Genomic DNA, 21,065 nt, shown 5'->3' with positions numbered 1-21,065 from the left:
TATTGTGATTAAAAAATTATCACTAAAAATAATTATTTTTTATAGTGGAAATTCTTAAAAAAATTGAATAACAAAAGAGAAAATACTCCTCTTAACAAATGATGTAGATTCATTCTCTATTTTAAAGAGTTTTTATTTTCTTTAAATGCTTTATATCCGGATATTTTTGTTAATATTTATATATATAAATATAAATTATTTCGGAGAAAATACCATAAATAAAAAATAGAGAAATTGATAGAGAGTGTTGTAAAAGTTTAATTAATTACAAATAGGAAAAAAAAAGTAATATTCTAGCCATATAGTTGCTGTTACTAGTCCTTCAGGGGTTCATTTGTAGGCAGATGCTTGTCCTAGATTTATTGGTCCTCTTGTAACAGCTGATTTGCTTTGATTTAATGACATACTTTCTTTCAAAAAAAAAAAAAAAAGAATCTATTGCTAGTGCTCAAATCATAATGTTATGATTTATTATAAGACACTAAAAATCAAAAATAAATAAAGAGATGTTTACATTACACATATGGCTATACTATTAATTTTGTGTGATTTTTTGATGACAATATTATTATTTTTGCCATTATCAAGTTTGAGAGAATAATGGGTTGTATTAGTGCCTATTATAAAAGAAAAAAGAAAGCCGCATTATTATAATTATGCCTCAAATTATAGGGACAACATATTTAGTCTATTTATTATTTATGGACCAAGTATAATTAATTAATTCCCTAATTACTTTTTCTTTCCTTAACTTTCCAGAATATATAAATATATAATATATTCACATTCCTAATAGGGATATTAATTTAATGGTGACACATTTGTTTTGGCTATATACTAATTATTATTTTGTTTGTCTAATTTATAATCATTACCTAAAAGATTAATGAGAGAAAGAAGATACTACACAACCAAATATGGAAACTTATATATTGGCAAATTTGATTAAATGTAAGAATATTGTAATTGTTATGGGAGCATTAATTATTGGCTATATAATTGATTTACTCTTATTTGTTTTGATATTCAGAATTTGATATCTTGAAGAAAATTTTAATTTTTTTTTTTATAGTTATGAACTTTATAGTTTTTTAAGATATTTTTTAAAATTTTAAAAAATTAAAATAATTTACAATATAAAAAGTAATATTTAAACCGTCTATTTTACACACATATAAAATAAAATAGTCATGAATGCCACATTAAACTCTATGTTCGGCATGTTAAATTTTTTTAAATTTTTTAAAAATTTACGGGATTTCTTAAATAACAATAATGAACACGATCATGTATTACAAAAAACTGCTACTTTTAGTGATAATTTTTTAGTTATATTATAATTTTTTTGTGATTTTTAATCACAATAAAAGATTACTTGTAACTAAAACATGATCTTTAAATACAAATTGTTACTAATTTAATTTTAGTCACAATAAATAAAAATACATTTAATTAAAATAAATTATAATTTTTACGACCAATTTAATATATTTTTTCACGATCTTTTTAATAACATCATTGACGCGATGCTTTGTAGAATTAACTTATTGTATATGTTGGCCAATATAGATATTGTTTTAATGCTTTTATATGTTGTAAAACTTGTATATATTCTGATTTTGTGTCGGCATATCCTTTGTCCACCCCTAAAATTAATAATTATGAATTGTTTTTCTCATAATATTTTTATTTTTTTAAATTTCCAAGTAAATCATATATAGTATAGGAAAATTCTACAATACACCCTTTTAAAATAGATATATTGATGCACCCCTATCTGTTTTAGCATCCAAAATAATTTTTTAGTCAAATTTTTTCTCATGGTCATGTACGTTATAGTTATTTAAGACATCCTGCAAAATTTTAAGAAATTCGGAAAAGTTTAACATACCGAAAATTATGTTCAAACAGTGTATTGCACGCGTGACTATTTTATTTTATACGTGTGTGTTGACCGAGATTTTCGGCAACTAATAAAATATTATAAAGTTGATGAGCTGTAAGAAATTGAGAGAATGATTTTTACGTGGTTGGGACGTTAATGAGCCTTAGTCCACGAGTCTTTGTTATTTATGGATGTCTTTAATACAGAGAATGTATTTGGGGAGTGTTTCACTATTATAAATACAGAGAATGTTCTTGGTGAGTATTTACTCTACTTGCTCATATGCAGCCCAAGATTTTCGATCCTCTATAATGAGCTTTGAGGGAGTATTTATAGTGTTTTTGGTGGGGTGATCCCCAGAATTATCCTTACAAGTGTATCTGTAAGTATCCATAAAGTTGGGCATTCCCAATGAATATACCATGGGTAATGCATGGTCAAATCCCTAGGTGCTGTAGGGTTTTTATGTGGAATATCCTTATTGCCTTTTGACTGATGTGACTCTTCACAGTGTAGCCGTCGCTAGACTTAAATGATCATTACTTTGTAGCTGCTGGTTGGAGGTTGTGCCGTCAGACTTTATTGCGTGTAGCAGTCCCAACACGCTTCATCCCATGCGGCATTTAATGCGACTTGATTGCTCAGGAGAAACCTAACACCTCGCGGAGATGCCTTAGCATTACTCAAGCTTCCAGGAGCATATGGGGTTCCATACGCCTTCTCCGGGAGCTACGTCCTGGACGCTGCCTTACGGCAAAAAGACTTAGCAGATTTTGTAACTTGCTTGATCCACGTGTCCTTGTCTGGTTGGTCTACGTAGATTGGGCAAAATCAGGGGCAACAGTGTGTAAAATCGACTGTTTGAACATTGTTTTTTATATTGTAAATTATTCAGAATTTCTCAAAATTTTGTAGGTTATCTTAAATAGGTAGAACGTACAAAAAAAAAAAATTAGACTAAAAAATTCTTCTGGATGCCAAAACAAGTCAAGGGTGTATCAATATATCTCTTTTAAGGAGGTGCATTGTAGAATCACCCTATAGTGTATATATATATATATATATATATATATATTTGGAAGGAAATATATAGTCTACTAATTGTTGATTGATTTGCACCATTTTTATAATAAAGCACATTTTTTTTTAAAAGAATGTATATATATGAAGGGGTTATTATATATAATGAATTTAATATATAACGTTTTTTTTTTTAATTTTTTTATGGAGGAAATTCATGAATAATGTTTAATTGATAACAAAATAGTTGTGGATTGTATTGTATGGGCAATTGGGCATTTCTAAAAGAGAAATTTATATAATAAACTAAAAATTTGATAAAAAAAAAAAAACAAAAATACGTCAATATATACAGAAAAAATTTCACTTTTCCACTTTAAATTTTTTTTATTTACAAAAATATATTTTCAGTAAAAATAATAAATTATTATTTTTAATTATTTTATAATTTATTTATAATTGTCATGATGTTATTTTTTAGTTATTTTTAATTATTTTATAGTTGTCACGAGATTGATTTTTTGTTATTTTTATATTTTATTGAGAAAATTATAATTTTATAATTTTAAAATTTTACAAGAATATTTTTATAAATAAAAATTTTAAACTGTAAAATTATAAATAAAACATACAAAAAAAATATTTTTAAAAATTCATCTTTCTAAAATCATAGTGTGGCATTTTGTTTATGTAAGCTCTATATTACCGAATATTGTTTTATATATGTTAATGTAAACTTTTATAATGCACCTCGAAAAGAGTTTTACTGACACACCCTTTATTTATATTGACATATAAAATTATTTTTTAGTCTATTTTTATGGTTGTTTAAATTTTATTTATTTAAGACATTTGAGAAATTAAAAAAAAAATTAAGACATTGAAAATAGGATTTTAATAGTCTATTTCGCACATGTAACAAAATTGTTTAAACACTACTTTCGGCGTGTTAATTTTTTTTGAATTTCTCAAAATTTTATATGATGTCTTAAATAATTAAACGTAGAGGACTATTAAAAAAAGTGGATTAAAATTTTTCTCAAAACCAGACAAACCAGAAAAAAAAAAAAAAAAAACTAGTTAAAAAAACAAACTAAATAAATCTGAAAAGCTTTATGGCATCAATGAATAGCCACTCCAATATTAAAATATTTCCACACTTTGGCCATGAAAATAGGAGACCACATTTGTACACTCCACCAATAACTTCATGGGTAGAATCTTTTACAAATGCCTCATAATAGAAAAAAAAAATCCAAATTGTTATAAATTCAGAGAAGAAAGAAATAAAAAACTTAACAAACTATTGGTACAATTACATTGGTGATTGAGAAAATGGTGCATTGTTTTCGCATTTGGAGCTCAAAAGAACTCATCTTATGCTGGTCGAATAGTGTTAGTGAATGCTATGATAAATTTATCAAAGAAAGTGTTCAATAAGGTTGATCATATCCGTAGAACTTTCTTGTGGGGCGATTCAACAGAGTATAAGAATCTGGGGTTGGTTTGTTAGAAAGATGTTTGTAAACCAAAGAAGAAAGAAGATCTAGGCTTCAGGATTATCCAAGTGTGGAACAAAAGTGCTATTAAAAAACATGTGTAGAAAGTGGCTACAAAGAAAGACAATTTTTGGGTAAAATAGTTTCATTCAGTTTACTTAAGGCAAAAGAACTAGTGGGTGGTATTAGTGTGCAATTGTGAAAGTAAAAGACATTTTGAAAGAATTACTTCACTCTCATACAATTTGCAACTTTTTTACTTAATTGTTTAGATTTGTAAGATTCTCTCTCCTCTATATGTTGGAATTTGGTATGTTGTGAATGTTTAGAAACGCTATAGCGTCTCTAAGCATCGTTTTAACACTTGGTTAGCAGCTTGGAATAGGCTTAAAATTAAAGATTAAATGTGACCCGAATTGTCTAAGGGAAATTTGAAAAACTATGCATAATATACCTTAAAATTTTTTCCCTAAACTAATACATTTTTAAAATTTAAAAAATATGAACACTTTACAATAAATCCAAAAATACCCCTCTCATTTTCAAACCTCAAATGTCTCTCTTCCTCTATCTCTCTCGGTTGTTCTCTCACCATCTCACCCTCACCAAATCATCAAACCATCACCACCGAGCACCAAATCACCACCTACCCAGACCATCGACTACCGACCACCGTGAGACGCGACTCCAACCCTCTTTTTTTTTTCGTCGGATGTGATTTGGGCAAAATCTGGGTTTGGGGTTTGATTTCGTCGGGCCCGATGCCGGTCCGATGGTAACACAAAAAAATTGAGGAAGACAAAAGCCCGATAGTGGGCCCGATGGGGCCCGATGCATGTGTAAAAAATAGAATTTGATATGGCCCGATGGGTCCGATGGCCCCGATAGTGGGCCCGATGGAGCCCGATTGCATGTGTAAAAAATAGAATTTGATATGGCCCGATGGGTCCGATGGGCCCGATGGAGCCCGATGGTTGACAGTGTAGTGAAATAAAGAGAGAAGAAAAGAGAGGGGGTAATGTAAATGGGGGGTATTTTAGGGATATTATAAAATGTATCATATTCCACAAATATCAAATATTATGAGTTTAAAGGAAAATTTTTAAGAATATGTAAATATCAAATTTCCCTTCTCTAATTTGTGGTCATGAAAAAGAAACTCGCGACCATTTATTTTTTCATCTAAGAAGAGAAGTTTATATTATGACTTTCAATACTTGTGTTTTATGTGATGTGGAATAGAGCCCTTTTGGTAATCATAAAGTCAAAACTATCCATTGTGTTACATTGCATACAAAACAATATTGATTGTAAATAGATTGAAAGACAAAGTGGTATACAATAATTTGTAAATTGAATTAATTGCTAGTTTCAATAAAAAAAAATAATAATAATACATTTCAAATTAATATATTCATCAAGTTTGACGAAATAAAATACCTAATATTGATACTATTCATACATTATTTTTGAACAATTCTTACATTTTTGTGTTGCTACAACCTTTTAATAATTATTTTTTCGTCCACCAAATCAAACAATTGCCCGAAAATTAAAAAAATAATCAGTAAGGAGATTCAGAAATTACGAAAAAATAATTTAATTTTAATCAAACCGTCTAATAATATCAAAAAAAAAAACCCTTAAACTTGTGCTAAGTGTTGACCAAACTTCCATTGTTATATGTTCCAGCTTCCAACTTGATCCTGAAGTGAGAAATCCTAGTACATTCTCAAATAAATCTATTAAATAAGAAAAAAAGAACAAACAAATTAACAATATTATAATTAAATAAACATTAATCTCAAAAAAAAAAAAAAGATAATATATAACTACTCGCCAAGGCCAAACACTTGAGAAAGATCTCTTCACCAATCAATCTAAACAAAATAATTAAAAACTCATTAATGTAATAATAATTAAGTTTGTATATATATATATATAGAATTAAAATGAATAAAATTAAATGAGTAATATTAATTCCTTTAATACCAACCAAAAAAATGACTTCGTGTGGAAGAGAGAGAGAAAGCACTATATAGTAAGAAGAAACCATGAAACTCAGGATGGATAGCGCTAGAGACATATATTATATAGATGATGATGAGTACTCTTAATTATGTATATATATATATATATCATAATTGTGATGATGATCTGGTGCTATCCCTCCTGAGCTTTACAGATTCTTCCATACTTGTTTCTTGTTTCTCCATTTGAGGTGTGTGTACTGTCTTTGATTAATGAGATGAGAAAGAAGAAGGGGGAACAAAGTATTTATAGAGAGACGGAAACAAATAGTGACATTTATTAAGGAAAATGACAACAAATATATAAATATATATATAGTCTTAAATTATTGAACATTTTTATTGGGTACTAATAGTATCTAACACTGGTGTCAGTTTTTAATTAATTAATTATTATTAATTTTCTTTATTTACGGTTTAGGTTGTTACATTAATTTCTCCAATACTTTATGTAGGTTATTATGTATGAGTTGTTATATGGATTTTTATAAAAAAATATATAAAAAGAGTTGTTTTGAAGTTTAAAAATAAAAGAACCTTTATTTTTTATATGAGACTCTAAAATAAGTGGGGCGCAAATTTATCCTATCTTAACTTATGGCTTAATCTTCTTTAATTTAAGCTGACTCAATACTTAATTATAATAGTAATATTAACACGTAGAAAATTGTCATCCCATTTCATTGTGTGGGCTCATAAATATAAATCTTGTACTTACTTCTCCTAATTTGACAAAGAAAGAGAGATAGGAGGAAAAGGGTTTGGTTGGGTCTACTTATCTTTTTATTATTATGATTATTATTATGATTATTATTATATGATATGTAATATTTTCTCCATATTTTCAGCGTTTTTCTGTGGTTGTTAGCAAATCATTTGAATTCCCCTGCCGACTACGCTACTTTCCCTTTTATATATTTTCTAATACGTATATATATAATATGTATAGTATAATTAAATTTGTATATATATCAACAAACTTCTTTTTTCTAATTTTATTATTATTGTTTGCACTACCAAATATGTATTGCATTGACTATCTCCACTAATATTATTTTATGACTCACTACCCAATCATCCTTTTCAAAGATATGATTCCAAACAAATTCTTTCTTTCTTATTTTGTAAATATATCACATCATTTTTTGTTATCTTTCTGTGTAGGTACGGGACTATATAATTAAAGAAGACTTAAATAAATTGATTAGTACTGCTTATATCAAGTATATTTTGTTTTTTGGTAGCCCATCACAAAAGAACTCACAGTTTTAAGATGGGTAACCTTTTAAGAAATTTTTCTAAGAAGCGTACGAGTGTTATTATGACTATTTTTAGGTTAATATAAGTATATTTTTAATTTAGTTTTACTCTTGTTTGGAGTAATTTTATACGTTTTATTTTTTATTTTTGCAGATTTAAAATAGAAAAAAAAAATTATAGCAAATGACCCTAAATCATAAGACTATGTTAGTAAATATCATCATTTCAAAACTTGTAGAGAAATGACCATTTTAAACTATTTATTATTTATATTGTCTTTTGTCACATAAAAAAATCATTATTTTTTTTTTCATTTTTTTTTAGAATTAGAAGCAAATTATTTAAAGATTATAGTATGTCTACATTAGTTTTGTTAAAATCTTTTTTATTTAAAAGTTATGTCGATTTTTTTAATTTTTTATGAGTTATTGTGGGTTGTTGGTATATAGATTTTGTTGTACGGTATATTTCTATTTTGTAGTAAGGTATTGTTGGAAATATTCTACCAGGATCTAGATTTACTAACAAGTATGTTTGATTAACACCCTAATATGAATTCTAAAACAATGAAAAGAAACACATAAGAGTTTAAGAAAACCTTACATTGGGTGCAGCAGAATATAATGACTCCTTCCATTCAGATCTCTAGCCCTTGATTCCTTTCTGTAGCAGAGCATAATCAAGATCTGAATCTAGATCTCTTTCTCTCCTTCTTGTTGGTGTTGATTTTTCATAGTCTTACATATTATGATTGAGGTACCACTTGATGTGTGTGGGCACTACTCTATCACTCATGGGAATTTCGAAAACAGAGAAGAAAGAGAGAAAGAGTGGCGGCTTCAGAGTGTTTCTTCTCAAAATCAGTAAAGTGTGTCTGAAACCTGAAGCCTTTACCTTCTATTTATAGAATACCACATAAGGTTAAGGTTGAATTACTTGACATTTAAAAATGAAAAATAAAATGAGAAATAGGAAGCATAGTGGTCGGCCATGGAATAAGGAAACAAGCCTTTCACTTTTGCAACTTTCCTATTTTATCATTCCTAGTTTCCCATTCTCCAAAATTGCCAATTTTCTCATTCAACCACATAAATGTCAAATCTAATTATTTAATAACTATAATTAATTATTAAATAATATATTGTCATTTATTTTATTTATTAATAAAAACTAATCAAAGTTTTCCAATTAATAAATATACCCTTTAAACTCTCTATTTACTGTTTTACCCTTGCTTAGTGAAAATTTATAAAGTAGACATAGTCTAACTTTTAGAATTATAATTGATTAATTAAAATCAATTAACTGAGTCTTACAAGCAGTATGGTCTCAACTAGTATGGGGACCATGGGTCTATATAACCGAGCTTCCAATCAGTTGAACCGAATTCACCAAGTAAATTCCCTAACTTATTAATTCCTTATTGAATCCACACTTAGAACTTCGAATTGCACTCTCAGTCATATAGAACGCTCTATATGTTCCATGATATAGACACGTCATTAGTTATCCATTGTTATAATCCTAATGTGATCAATGACCCTCTAATAGATGATCTACATTGAAAAGGCACTAAGTTACCGTTACACCTTCAATGTATTTTATCCTTAAAACACTTAGCTCCGTATAAATGATATTTCAGCAAAGTGAAATGAGATCACCACCATTTATCTCTGTTTAGCCAAGCTCGAAGGATATCATCGTTTCACTTCTAAATTCCTATAGAAGTTATAGATTTCATATTTATGGTAGCGCTCCCACTCAATTATACTATCATGTTCCCAAAATGTACGTATCACCCTGACCCACAAGTAGGCTTAACTAACAAATCAAAGAACATGTATAGTACTTTTGAGATCGAACCTAACCATATCAAGATTAAGGTCATTTGATCTAGGATCAACAGGTGATATTGAATTGAATAGATATTACGGTAAATTTTAATATATTTAATCAAAGTTCAATATCGGTCCCTTCCGATGTATACTCCATACATCCGATACTGGTAAACTTTGCCAATGTCCTGGAAAGGACATAACACTTTTCCAAGGTGTAAGAATACCTATCGCTGATTATACCATGTCAGTTTAAATCCAGTGTTCTGACAAATCAGTGAATAAACTTTCGAATATATAATTAAGATTATATTCCACTGTGCTGACAACACTATAATAATTAACAAATTCATATGTTCTAAACTTAAATAGAATTCATACATTATATATATAATCATGAAATAAATCATGTGAACCATGCAACATAAAATGTTATTTCTGATCTTTATTAATAAGTAAAACTGATTATATTGAAATGGATTTTATTTAGGGCACAAAACCCAACAGGTATATTATTATTCTTAGATTATATTTATTTTTTATTTTGATATGTAGACTAGTGGTATATAATTTTATTAGTATAATAAAAATATTTTAATGTATGTATATAATTTTATTGGCATGCTACATATATTTAATTATTATTTTTATGTATTTTGATTGTATGATTATTTATTTTAAATAATATTCAATTAGTTTTTATTTTATTATATACAATCAATATATCAATATATATATAAAGGAGAGTTGTATGAGAGTTGATGTGGAAGCTTATATGTCATTTTTTTTTCAATCTCTCTTATCTCAATTTTCTAGATTTACTCTTATTTTTAAAGATTTAATTATATATTTAATCTATTCTTTTCTTTTAATTAGTACCATTTAAATCCATGAAATAGTTTTAAAATTTATTACATTAATTTATAATTGTCAAAGAATGCAAATAGTTTTTTTTTGTATTATTATTAAATGAAAGAATCAATATTTATCTATCTAGGAAAGTACAATATATGTCATGTGGCATTCTCTCTAACGTCCTCGCTTCAAGCCTCAATTGGGTCCAAACTGACAGAATGAATGGTTCTTATACACGAGTACGTCACTCTGGCTGCTTCATGGACTGACGACTGACCCTACAGACCAACACGAGTGTTTCCAGCGTGCTTTGTCCTCACTCGCACGCTTCCTGGGAAAACTTCCCAGGAGGTCACCCATCCTGAAATTGCTCCAGGCCAAGCACGTTTAACTGTGGAGTTCTTTCGTGATGGGCTACCGAAAAACAAGATGCACCTTGTTGATATAGGTAGTACTAATCAATCCATTTAAGCCCTCTTCAACTATGTAGTCCCATACCTACACAGTCTCAGAACCATCCCACTTGACCTTCCCCAGGCGATGTGGGATTGCACAGCTTACCCGACTTGACCTGGGGAAATTTTAGGATAGGTGACCTCTTGGGAAGTTTTCTCATGAAGCGTGTGAGTGAGGACAAAGCACGCTGAAAATACTCGCGTTGATCTGTAGGGTCAGTCATCAGTCTATGAAGCAGCGAGAGTGACGTACTCGTGTATAAGAGCCATTCATTCCGTGGGTGTAAGGACCCAATGGAGGATTGAAGCGGGGACGTTACATTCTCTATGCATTATATTCTATGTTCTTTATTTTCTCATTATTTTGAATTTATTTAATTTTCCTTTTTTAATGTTATTACTAATGAAAGATAATTAATTAATTACAATTTAATTCTTAAAATTTAATATTTATGTTAATATTTTTTAATTAATTATCATTCATTATCAACGGTGACCTTTCATTTTTTTTAATAACTCCCACTATTATTATTATTATTATTATTATTATTTTTTATTATTATTATTATTATTATTATTATTATTATTATAATAATAACATATTTACTTAATAACTAATCTCATACCTATTACATATACCTCTATATAGGTTTCTATAAAATTAGAGAGATTCTATTGCTATGTAATATTTGATAATATATTCATTCATCTATCTTTGGCTATAGGAGGTAAGCATCATATTTTATATTATTTTTCTTAAAATTTTTGTTGTAAATTATGTTATTCACTCAATAAAAAATTGTAGATCGTATACAATTATATACACTATGTAATATACACGACACATATATATACTAGCAAAAAGTTACGTGCGATGCATGTATATTAAATTTCATGCTAGTTTTTTTCTACGTTATTAAAAAGTGATACAATTAAAATTTAAAAAAAATATATTATTAGTTATTAGGTTCAACATCATTACCGTATGTTCATTTTTAAGGAAAAAAATATATTTATGAAATAATAATTTGTTGCAACGTGACAATTTCGACAGTAAATTAACTGATTGTATACTTTTTTGTCTGCTAACATTAAGCTTTTGATATTTGAATGGTGAACTCTTATTTGTCCGCTTTTCAAATTTTTCTAACACTCTCATTTTATTCTTCCAACTTTCTGTAGTTGGAGTGATGTCCTTAATTATTGTATATAGTGTAGTCATTTATTCACCTGTTTTCAAATAAAACAATAGAAATACAAAATAAAAAAAATATATAATTAAGCTCATATTAAAATGAATCTCACCTTTCAATATAGTAAAAGGTTTTTAAATTGATTCATTCTCACTTAATAATTGTGACAGACCTAACGAATAATAATATTATGTTACCTAATAACAAAATTGGAATCCACCAAACAACATTATCAAAATTTATTCCAAGTATAATTATATAAATCTATTACTCATTGAAGTCTATTAGAAACTCTAAAAAGCTCACAATACGAGATTTCACATCAAAAATCTAAAAATGATCAACTATGTAGCAGGAATGATAATACAATAACCAAAATTGCCTAGTCATATACAGTCTTAAAACTTAAAAGAGTGGCATTATTCATTCAAGTTTCGACTAAGTGTTTCTGAGTTCGAGTTATAATATTGTGTCCTGTGTTTATGTCCAAATATTGTGTGTGTCTGGCTAATCTAGTGAAGAAGATTGAAGTTTTGATTCTCAATAAATAGAATGAATATAAGTGTATACTTTGTAGTAGGTCATTATTGTGTCATTTTTAAGTTAATGTGTCAACTTGAAAATAATTCATTTAATAAACGGAATAGAGGAGTCAATCTAAAAATATTTTTCTACCTTCATAAGTAGAGCTATAGAAAACAAACTTGGTAACTTTTTGAGTGTTAAAAAATTGTAAATGGTTATAAATTCAGAGTAGGTAACTTGTGTGTGACAGCTGGTTAAAGAAGCCAAAATTGAGGTTTATGATTAGAAAGTAGAAGCACCGCTAGAACTTTCCTTTGTTTGAAGTAATAATATAATAACTAATATCTTTTATTACATATTAATAATTAATTCAAGATGAACTTTTCAAAGTATTTTTGAAACATCGTGGGATATATAAATGCAATACTTTTGTATAATAGCATGTAGTATGTTGTCTTCATTAGTATTTTTTAAATTTTAAAATGAAAATTAAAATTACAAAATATGGCTTAAGAAATTATAACTAAGGTTATAAACTGGTAAAGGTTGTGTTGGAGGCTAGGGTTTTTGCTCTAGAGAGAGAAATTTGTTAGATTAAATTTTGGCAGGATTATTTAGCTAAAATTAATCAATTATAATTAACGTTTTCTAATCAGAATATTCTGTCAAATATTAGAATATCCTGTTAACATTTTGATAGAAAAATAAATAATAACATTAAACCAAGAATTCTGTTACATAGCCACATTTTATATAGAAAAAATAATATTTAAAAAAAAAATCACCCAATAATTTTACATATATATGATCGAGCCACATTTTATGGATTCAGATGTGGAGGCAAACGATTATAACCTGATCGAGCCAAAAAAACAAATAGAAAAATTTATGGATTAAGGGTGACTATTCAATGGTTACATTTTTATTGTAACCATATGGTTACATTTTTCTTTGACCTGTAATAGCAGGTTACTAATAGGTAGACATTCATTTTTTAGAATTAATTAATTATAATTAACTATTTTCTTAAAATAATTAATTAAATATTTAACAAGACCTCTTTTAGAAATTAATATTTATATTTAAATCCTTACTTTAATTATTTTAATAATTAAGCCATTTAATTATAATATTTACAATAAAATTTAATTTTTTTTTTACAAAAATTAAATTTCTTTTGACACAAATTAAAATTCTCTTCTTATAATAAATTTTGAAATAATTAATTATTTTTAAATTATATTTAATTATTTTGTTACAATTAGATAAACTAAGTATGAGGCCTCAAGCTAATCAATCGATAACAAGTGCAACCATTTTTTTTTCTAAAAAGTCCTTCAACTTATTTCACTTTTTACTTTTTAAATATTTAAATAAAAAATGAAATAATTAAGTGTAATAATTTAAAATTAAGATTAAGTATAATAAAATTTAAATTATGAAATTATATGTGTATAATTTTAAATTATAAAAAGTTTTGCTATAAAATTTTAAATAATTTAAGTGTAAAAAAATAAATTGCTAGAAGATCCTTATATAGTAATAAATTGCAAAAAATTAATTAATAATTATAATTAATTTAATTTTAAAATATAATTAATCTTAATTAAAGTTTTATAAGGAAATAAATGATTAGGTTACTTTCAGGTTACAAGTTATTTATTATTTATTTTTATTTAATTTCCAAATTAATCACAACCATTTAATAGTAATGCAATGGCTTAAAAAAATGTAACCATGATGGTTACAATAAAAATGTAACCATTGAAACCTCTTGCATTAAATAAATAGTAGTAAATTCTTATTTAGAATAAAATCCAACTAAATAACATAAGTATAATTAGAAAAACCAATCGTAGATGTACAACATCAAAAACCAATCGTATTTTTTTGGATTTAATGAGATTTATTTTATTATACATAAATAAAAAGTGACCCATGAATTTCTCATAAACTATTTTATTTTTATTAATAAACCATTTTATTTTTATTATACATAAAAAGTCACCCATGAATTTCTCATAAATTATTTTATTTTTATTAATAAACTATTTTATTTTTAATATAAATAAAAAGTCATCCATGAATTTCTCATAAACCAAAAATTCTGTTATATAGGTACACTTTATATAGAATAGATATTAGTTAGTTCACAATTTTATTATTTTTCTAATATAATAATTATAATAAAAACATACAATAATAATAATAATAATAATAATAATAATAATAATAATAATAATAATAATAATAATAATAATTTTTAAAACAAACCTCTTATATGAAAAAGCCCCCTAAATAATATTATTAATAAATTAATATTTTAATTTATAATTATATATAAATATGCCATGAGTATTTAATATGAATAAAAAATATATAGGCATCAATTAAATTTAAATTAATGTATGTATATACCAAAAAAATCATCTAGGTGGTGATATATTTTAGATTTACTTGATTTTCAGTATTTATTATTTTAGTTCTAGAGTTGGAAGAATTCTAAAAGTTTATTAAAAATAATAATGAGTTTATTGCCAATAAATACTTAATTAAAAAAAAAACTAATTAAGATTTTTGTCCTTTGAACTTTAACATGTACTAAATCATACCCCTAAACTTTTAAGGTCGTTAAAAATGCTCCATGAACTATTGAAAAAAGTCCTTAAATCTAACAATCTCAATAATTCATGGTGCATTTTTAACGACCTTAAAAGTTTTGAAAGCAAAAATCCTAATTAACCATAAAAAAAATCTGCCACATGTTAATAATTTATTGGCGACTTAATCGTTTTGATTAAAAAAAAATGATAAAAAAAATTAAATAAAGAATTATATATGTTTATGTATATTTTTCATTATGGTTCCAGTAGAAGACTTTTTCAGGTATGAATATTAAATTCCATTTCATTACCAATCTTTATATTATTCTATCTTGAACAATATTATTAATAGCATTAGCACAAGTTTATAATATTCCACAACATTTTAAAAAAATCATACTAAAAACTCAGCAGTTAACTGTTCTTCTTAGGTACACATATGCATAAACATATGACATTTGTGTTTCTTTCTTTTTTTTTTTTTTGTGTTTTTTTCGTGGGTTCTTGTGGCTGAATTTTTAGTATAACAGCAATTGATGAATCCATTTTACAACAACTGTGATAGTAGCTTTGTAAAATTTCATTCTATTGAAAGAGAATGAACAATAATTATGTGATATAAATAGAAATGAAGATTGAAGATAAGTCAGTAAGGAATGGGCACACGAACAGATGGAGGCCCAAATTTCATGTCCTCGATGATAAGATTGAAGAGAGCCTGAGCAATTGAACCTTCTTCTGCACCTGTAACAAAAGCAAAAGCTAGCTTTATGTTGTTTTATATCAACTTTGATACTATATTTACAAGCAAATAAATCTATGTCATTGAATTTGAGTATATATACTAGGAGGCTGTACATAAATTTTTGTAAATCGTCCAACCCGAATAACCCGCTCAAATTAAATTGAGATAACTCGACGAAAAATGTAAACCGAAATATCCGACGAAAATATAACTCACCAAATCTTTATATTGGGCGGGTTAAAAATAATATCAACCCGCCCAATCAACCCGAACTAACCCGACCAATCCAATTAAGAGTATTTTTTTTTATATATATTTTTATTATATATAATTTATATATATATTTATAAAAAATAAATAATTCAAACTATTATATTTTTTTTGTGACAGATGATTTAAATTTTAAATTCAATCTTTATATTTATCTCATTATAACAATAACTAAAATATAACAATTGAATGTGAAAAAAAAAATATTACTGCTCAGTTTGGACGGGTTAACTCGACTAAACCGACGAATTTATTAGGCAGGTTAAAACTTTCTTTTTTTCTTAATTGGACGGGTTGCACCTAGATTTTTGTAACCCAATCTTTACATTGGATTAAATATAACGTAAACTGACCAAACCAACCGACGTACACCCCTAATATATACATAAGGAAGATGTTATGGAAAAGGAATATTGTTTTGAATGTAGAGGAATTCTTACCATTACCAATGATGTGATCATCCCATTGTATGACAGGCAAAACAAGTATAAAACTACCAATAAGCATCATTTCAGTTGTATTCTTCTTCCCCTCTTCTACACTCACATTGCCTACTCTAATTCCCCCAAGCTTTCCCTCACTAACTAACCCTTCAGCAAGACTCAAAATTCTATTAGCAGTGCAACCACTTAGAATTTTATCGAAATTAGGCATTAAAAGTTCATTCTGTTTAGTGACAAAGGCAACATTCATATTGGGACCTTCAGCAACGAACCCTTCGTTGTCCAACCAAATCCCCGCGAATGCACCTTCTTCTTCAGCCTCCATCTTCGAAAGAACATTCGGGAGATAGTTTACGCTCTTTGTTGTTGCGAATTGTGGAGGCTTTATTGGAATTGAAGATGTTATTACCTTAATTCCCTTTGAAAAAGAAAAAGAAGGGCATTCATCATCTTGAAACACAACAGCATAAAATGTTGGTCGGTTGCAACCACTTGGAGACAACTCAAAATCACCACCTCCAACTGACAGCCAATATTTTAAACATCCATTTCTGCACTTTGAGGCACTAGCTGTCTGTATGAGTATTCTTCTTAATGTTTGCTTATCAAATGCAGGGGTGATTTTGGCCATACCTGCTGATCTTATTATACGGTTAACATGTTGATCCAATCCATACAGATATCTGCCATGTATTAAAAAAAAAGACACACATAATGAAATCATTGAACAACAGCTTGGAATTTGTGTGTCTTTGACTAAACTAACCCTTCCACTATGACAGCAGTGTCAAAAACACCATGCCCTCTGTGGACCATGTGATCATCAATAGGGATAACCATAGCTGCAGGATCTGTTGTTATTCCACCAAAAATGCTGGAGTACATGGCCAACATTTGTTGATTCCCTTTATGGTTTTCCCGGTTGGCTTTCAACCTTTCAACTGCCTAAACAAGCAATTTTCAGAGAAATAACATCAGTGAAAAACTACGAGGCTGTTTGGCTTCATAACTTAAAAACTGTTTTCTGTCTTTTAAAAATGAAAACAGTTTTTAAAAACTAACAGGAGTAGTTTAGCAAAATTTTTTAAAATTGAATTTTAAAAAACTAAGAAATAGTAAACATCAAACTGTTGTTTTCAATTTTCAAAAATAATTTTTTTTGTCTAACATATTATATTTTATATTTTTGTTCGTATAATCGGATCCTAGACTCGAAATCATACCTGAACCCGAACCCGAATAGGTTCATATCATGGTATGGTGTTAAAATATCAATTTTTTTAGTAAGAAAAAAATCTAAAAATAGTTTTAAAAAATTTATATCAAACACCATTTAATTTTAAAATGACAAAAAACTGTTTTCTATTCTTACTTTTAAAAACTGAAAATTGAAAACATAGCCAAACAGGCTCTATAAAACCACGCATATTTCCTTTAACTCCTCTCTCCAAAAATTGCCAAGATGAAAATGACCTTCTTTTGTTTATGTTGATCATGTTTCTATTATGGTTTACATATACATAAAAGTAATAAGGTTTAAAAAATTACATCTGAGCTAGTCAGAACTGGGATATCAAATGTTTGAATGCTTGAATTACCTGCCACAACAGTTGTGTTTTTATGATATATAACAATGAAAATAAGATAAAAAATAATACTCGTTATGTTTTCATTTTTGAATTGGATTTTCAACAAAATTATTTCTTACCAACCAAAGCTTCACTTTGAATAATGGAACTTGTAACAATCCTCCTCATTTGTTTAAACGACCTCCCATGTTGAGAAACCCCAAACCCAAATCCCAAAGAGGAGAAACCATGCGGAATCGCCTTAGAACAGTTCGAATGATTGGAGTTTGTTAAGAGTATTTTTGGGTTTTGGGAAATGAGTGTGATAAGAGATGAGAAGGAAGCCATGAAAGAAACCAGATGAAACTTTTCTTTTAAAAAATGCTTCTATTAGCTTTGATATCGTTGCCATTATAAAGACAATGGGCACCATTAGTGTTTAGTACTGTCTTTAGTGTCATACTGTTATTGATATAATTAAATAGCGGGTTCATATAATTTAAGAAAATAAATTTTATAAAATGCCCCCCTATGGCGTCGGTTATTTCCAAATAACCGACGCCAAAAGGGTTTATAACCCTAGCTCATCACTTCGTCTTCCTCATTCGACCAGCCAGCCCAGAAATCCCCAAATCAGAGAAACCCCAAACCCTCTCCGCCAACCACCACGAAAAATCACCCCCATTTCACCATTTTTTCACCATTTTAGCTCATTTTTGTTTCTAAATCTTCTATTTTTCATACTTAAAACTATATACTTGAAAAGATCACATTTTTCCTCATTTTTTTGGGTAAACCGAAGGTAGAGGTAGTGGTTGTGGTGGTTATACCTCCGGCCACCGTTTTTAGAGGAGAAAACATTGTATCTCAACGTCTATTAAGGTATAAATCTTATTTCTACTAATTTTAGTAATGTACATTGCTTTATTTTTTATTTTATAAATTTTTTAGGGTTTTTCTTTATTATTAAATATGTATTATGTTGTATTGAATATGTATTGTGTGTATATATATTGTGAATGAGAAATGTATTGTGTGTATATATATTGTGAATGAAAAATGTGATATAGGAGAGTATATATGTATGTATTTTGTGTTGTATTGAATATGTATTGTGTGTATATATATTGTGAATGAGAAATGTGATATAGGAGAGTATTTTATATATTGTATATGTATATATTGAGTATTTTAAAGTTTAAACTAATAGTTTTGTTAATTAAATATTGTGATGAGAATGAGATAGGAGAGTATTAAAATAAAAGTTTAGAAATTAATTTCTATAAAATTAGTTTAGAAACAAAAATTTAGAAATTAACTATATTTTGTATTAATTTTTTTTTTCTATTTTCAATTTTATTCATGTGTTTTTATTTTTTTAAGTAACTAGTAAATAGTTAGTTACAACTATTTAGCAAGTTACTAATTTTCATTCATATTCATGTATTTTTATTACTAACTAGTTACTCATAATTTATATAAGTAGTAAGTAGCTAAATAAAAAAATTGGTAATTTTGTAGTATTTCTTTACGTTGTAGGTTGTGAGGTCAATTTGCAAGGATCCGACTTATTTGGTGTTGATCGGTTTCAAGGTAGCTCGAGGTATACATTTACTAACTTTTATTATAATAATTATGAATGCTTAGTAGAGTTTGAATATCTTAAATATTCATCCGTAGTGAAGTAGGTTCTGTGAATACATATACTGCAATCGGATGGGTGGTAAACTTTTATATTGCTAAATGTTGTTGTGATTATTTTATATTGTTTTGAATTGTGTTTTGTTGTTATTAATAGGTTTGAATTTTTTTGGAAATGTTCAATTATAACCGTTATGCTGCCGAAATTTCGGTAGAATTAGGATAATATTTGATTTTTTTTTTCTATTAAACTTGGTTGTTAGGATTTTATCGGAAGTCACTTTATCGGAAGTCAAGTACATAATTTTTAGTATAAGGTATGCTTTTTTTAACTTACTTTTATAAGAATGTTTTTTTTTATATATATTTAGATAATTCTTAAATACTTAGAGTAATTTTAGAATAATATTGATGTAATACATATGATAGATATAGTAGGCTAAAAAAAAAAGATATACAAAAAATGGTCTAATGAGATTTGAACTTGTGACCAAAAAGATAAATTGATAAGTCTTTACCAATATACCAAAACACAATCTTTATATAAATTAACTACAATGATTTTATTTAAATATTAGAAGAAATATAAAAGAATTTTATTTAACATTGATTCTAATACTTAATATTAGAATTTTATTAGTTTATTTAAGTAAAATAGCAAAATAAAACACAAAAAGTTAAGTGAAAGAGGCGCATAACATGATTTTAGTATACAAAAGATCGTTTTTTGGACAAAATAGTTGGCCAAACTGCCATAGGCTGTTTGGGATGCGTAGAACGCGGAAAAAAATACCCAAGTTAAAAAAAAAAAATCGTCTCAAATGGATAATCGGATCAAAAGTTATTAATATTCAAAGTTTTCAAAAAAATTCATGCAAAGTTTAGCCCTTTCTCTAATTTTTTCTATTTATTTGTGTCCTTAAATTATTGTTTTATTTTATTGGTCTTGAAAAATTTAACTATATAAAAATATGAAATTACATAAAAATTAAAAAATATTACACATTATTTATTATTTAATATACTAATTATTATATAAAATATAACTTAAAAAATTATAAAAAATATACTAATATACTACAAAAATACAAACACATAATGTCAAATATAAAATATTAATAAAAAGATAGCTAATATACAAACACTTAGATTAATGTAAATATGTATTTATTTAACTTTTCAATTTAATTTTTATTTATGCTTATTGTATATAATTTATACTTAATTTAATTATATTA

At 27.0% G+C, this 21,065-nt stretch overlaps 1 protein-coding gene across 1 annotated transcript; it reads right to left on the bottom strand.

Annotated features, from left to right (window-relative positions):
* Window positions 1-15,581: 15,581 nt before the first annotated feature.
* Window positions 15,582-18,600, bottom strand: LOC115697905 (D-amino-acid transaminase, chloroplastic-like). Its single transcript, XM_030625074.2, has 5 exons — window positions 18,327-18,600; window positions 18,167-18,216; window positions 17,385-17,563; window positions 16,616-17,301; window positions 15,582-15,904 (listed from the first exon to the last, which is right to left on the bottom strand). The coding sequence occupies exons 1-5, from the start codon at window positions 18,532-18,534 to the stop codon at window positions 15,807-15,809; spliced, it is 1,221 nt and encodes a 406-aa protein (XP_030480934.1). The 5' UTR covers window positions 18,535-18,600; the 3' UTR covers window positions 15,582-15,806.
* Window positions 18,601-21,065: the final 2,465 nt, after the last annotated feature.

This window comes from Cannabis sativa, chromosome 7 (genome assembly GCF_029168945.1).
Source record: "Cannabis sativa cultivar Pink pepper isolate KNU-18-1 chromosome 7, ASM2916894v1, whole genome shotgun sequence".
Lineage (NCBI taxonomy): Eukaryota > Viridiplantae > Streptophyta > Magnoliopsida > Rosales > Cannabaceae > Cannabis > Cannabis sativa.
The sequence above is the reverse complement of the archived record's forward strand: the minus strand, read 5'-3'. Positions and strand labels throughout refer to the sequence as shown.

Coding starts and splice junctions, on each gene's coding strand:
- LOC115697905 (XM_030625074.2), bottom strand. CDS start 18,534: ATGGCTTCCTTCTCATCTCTTATCACACTCATTTCCCAAAACCCAAAA. Junction 18,217..18,326: donor TCAAAGTGAAGCTTTGGTTG/GTAAGAAATAAT, acceptor CTGTTGTGGCAG/GTAATTCAAGCATTCAAACA. Junction 17,302..17,384: donor ACTGCTGTCATAGTGGAAGG/GTTAGTTTAGTC, acceptor AATACATGGCAG/ATATCTGTATGGATTGGATC.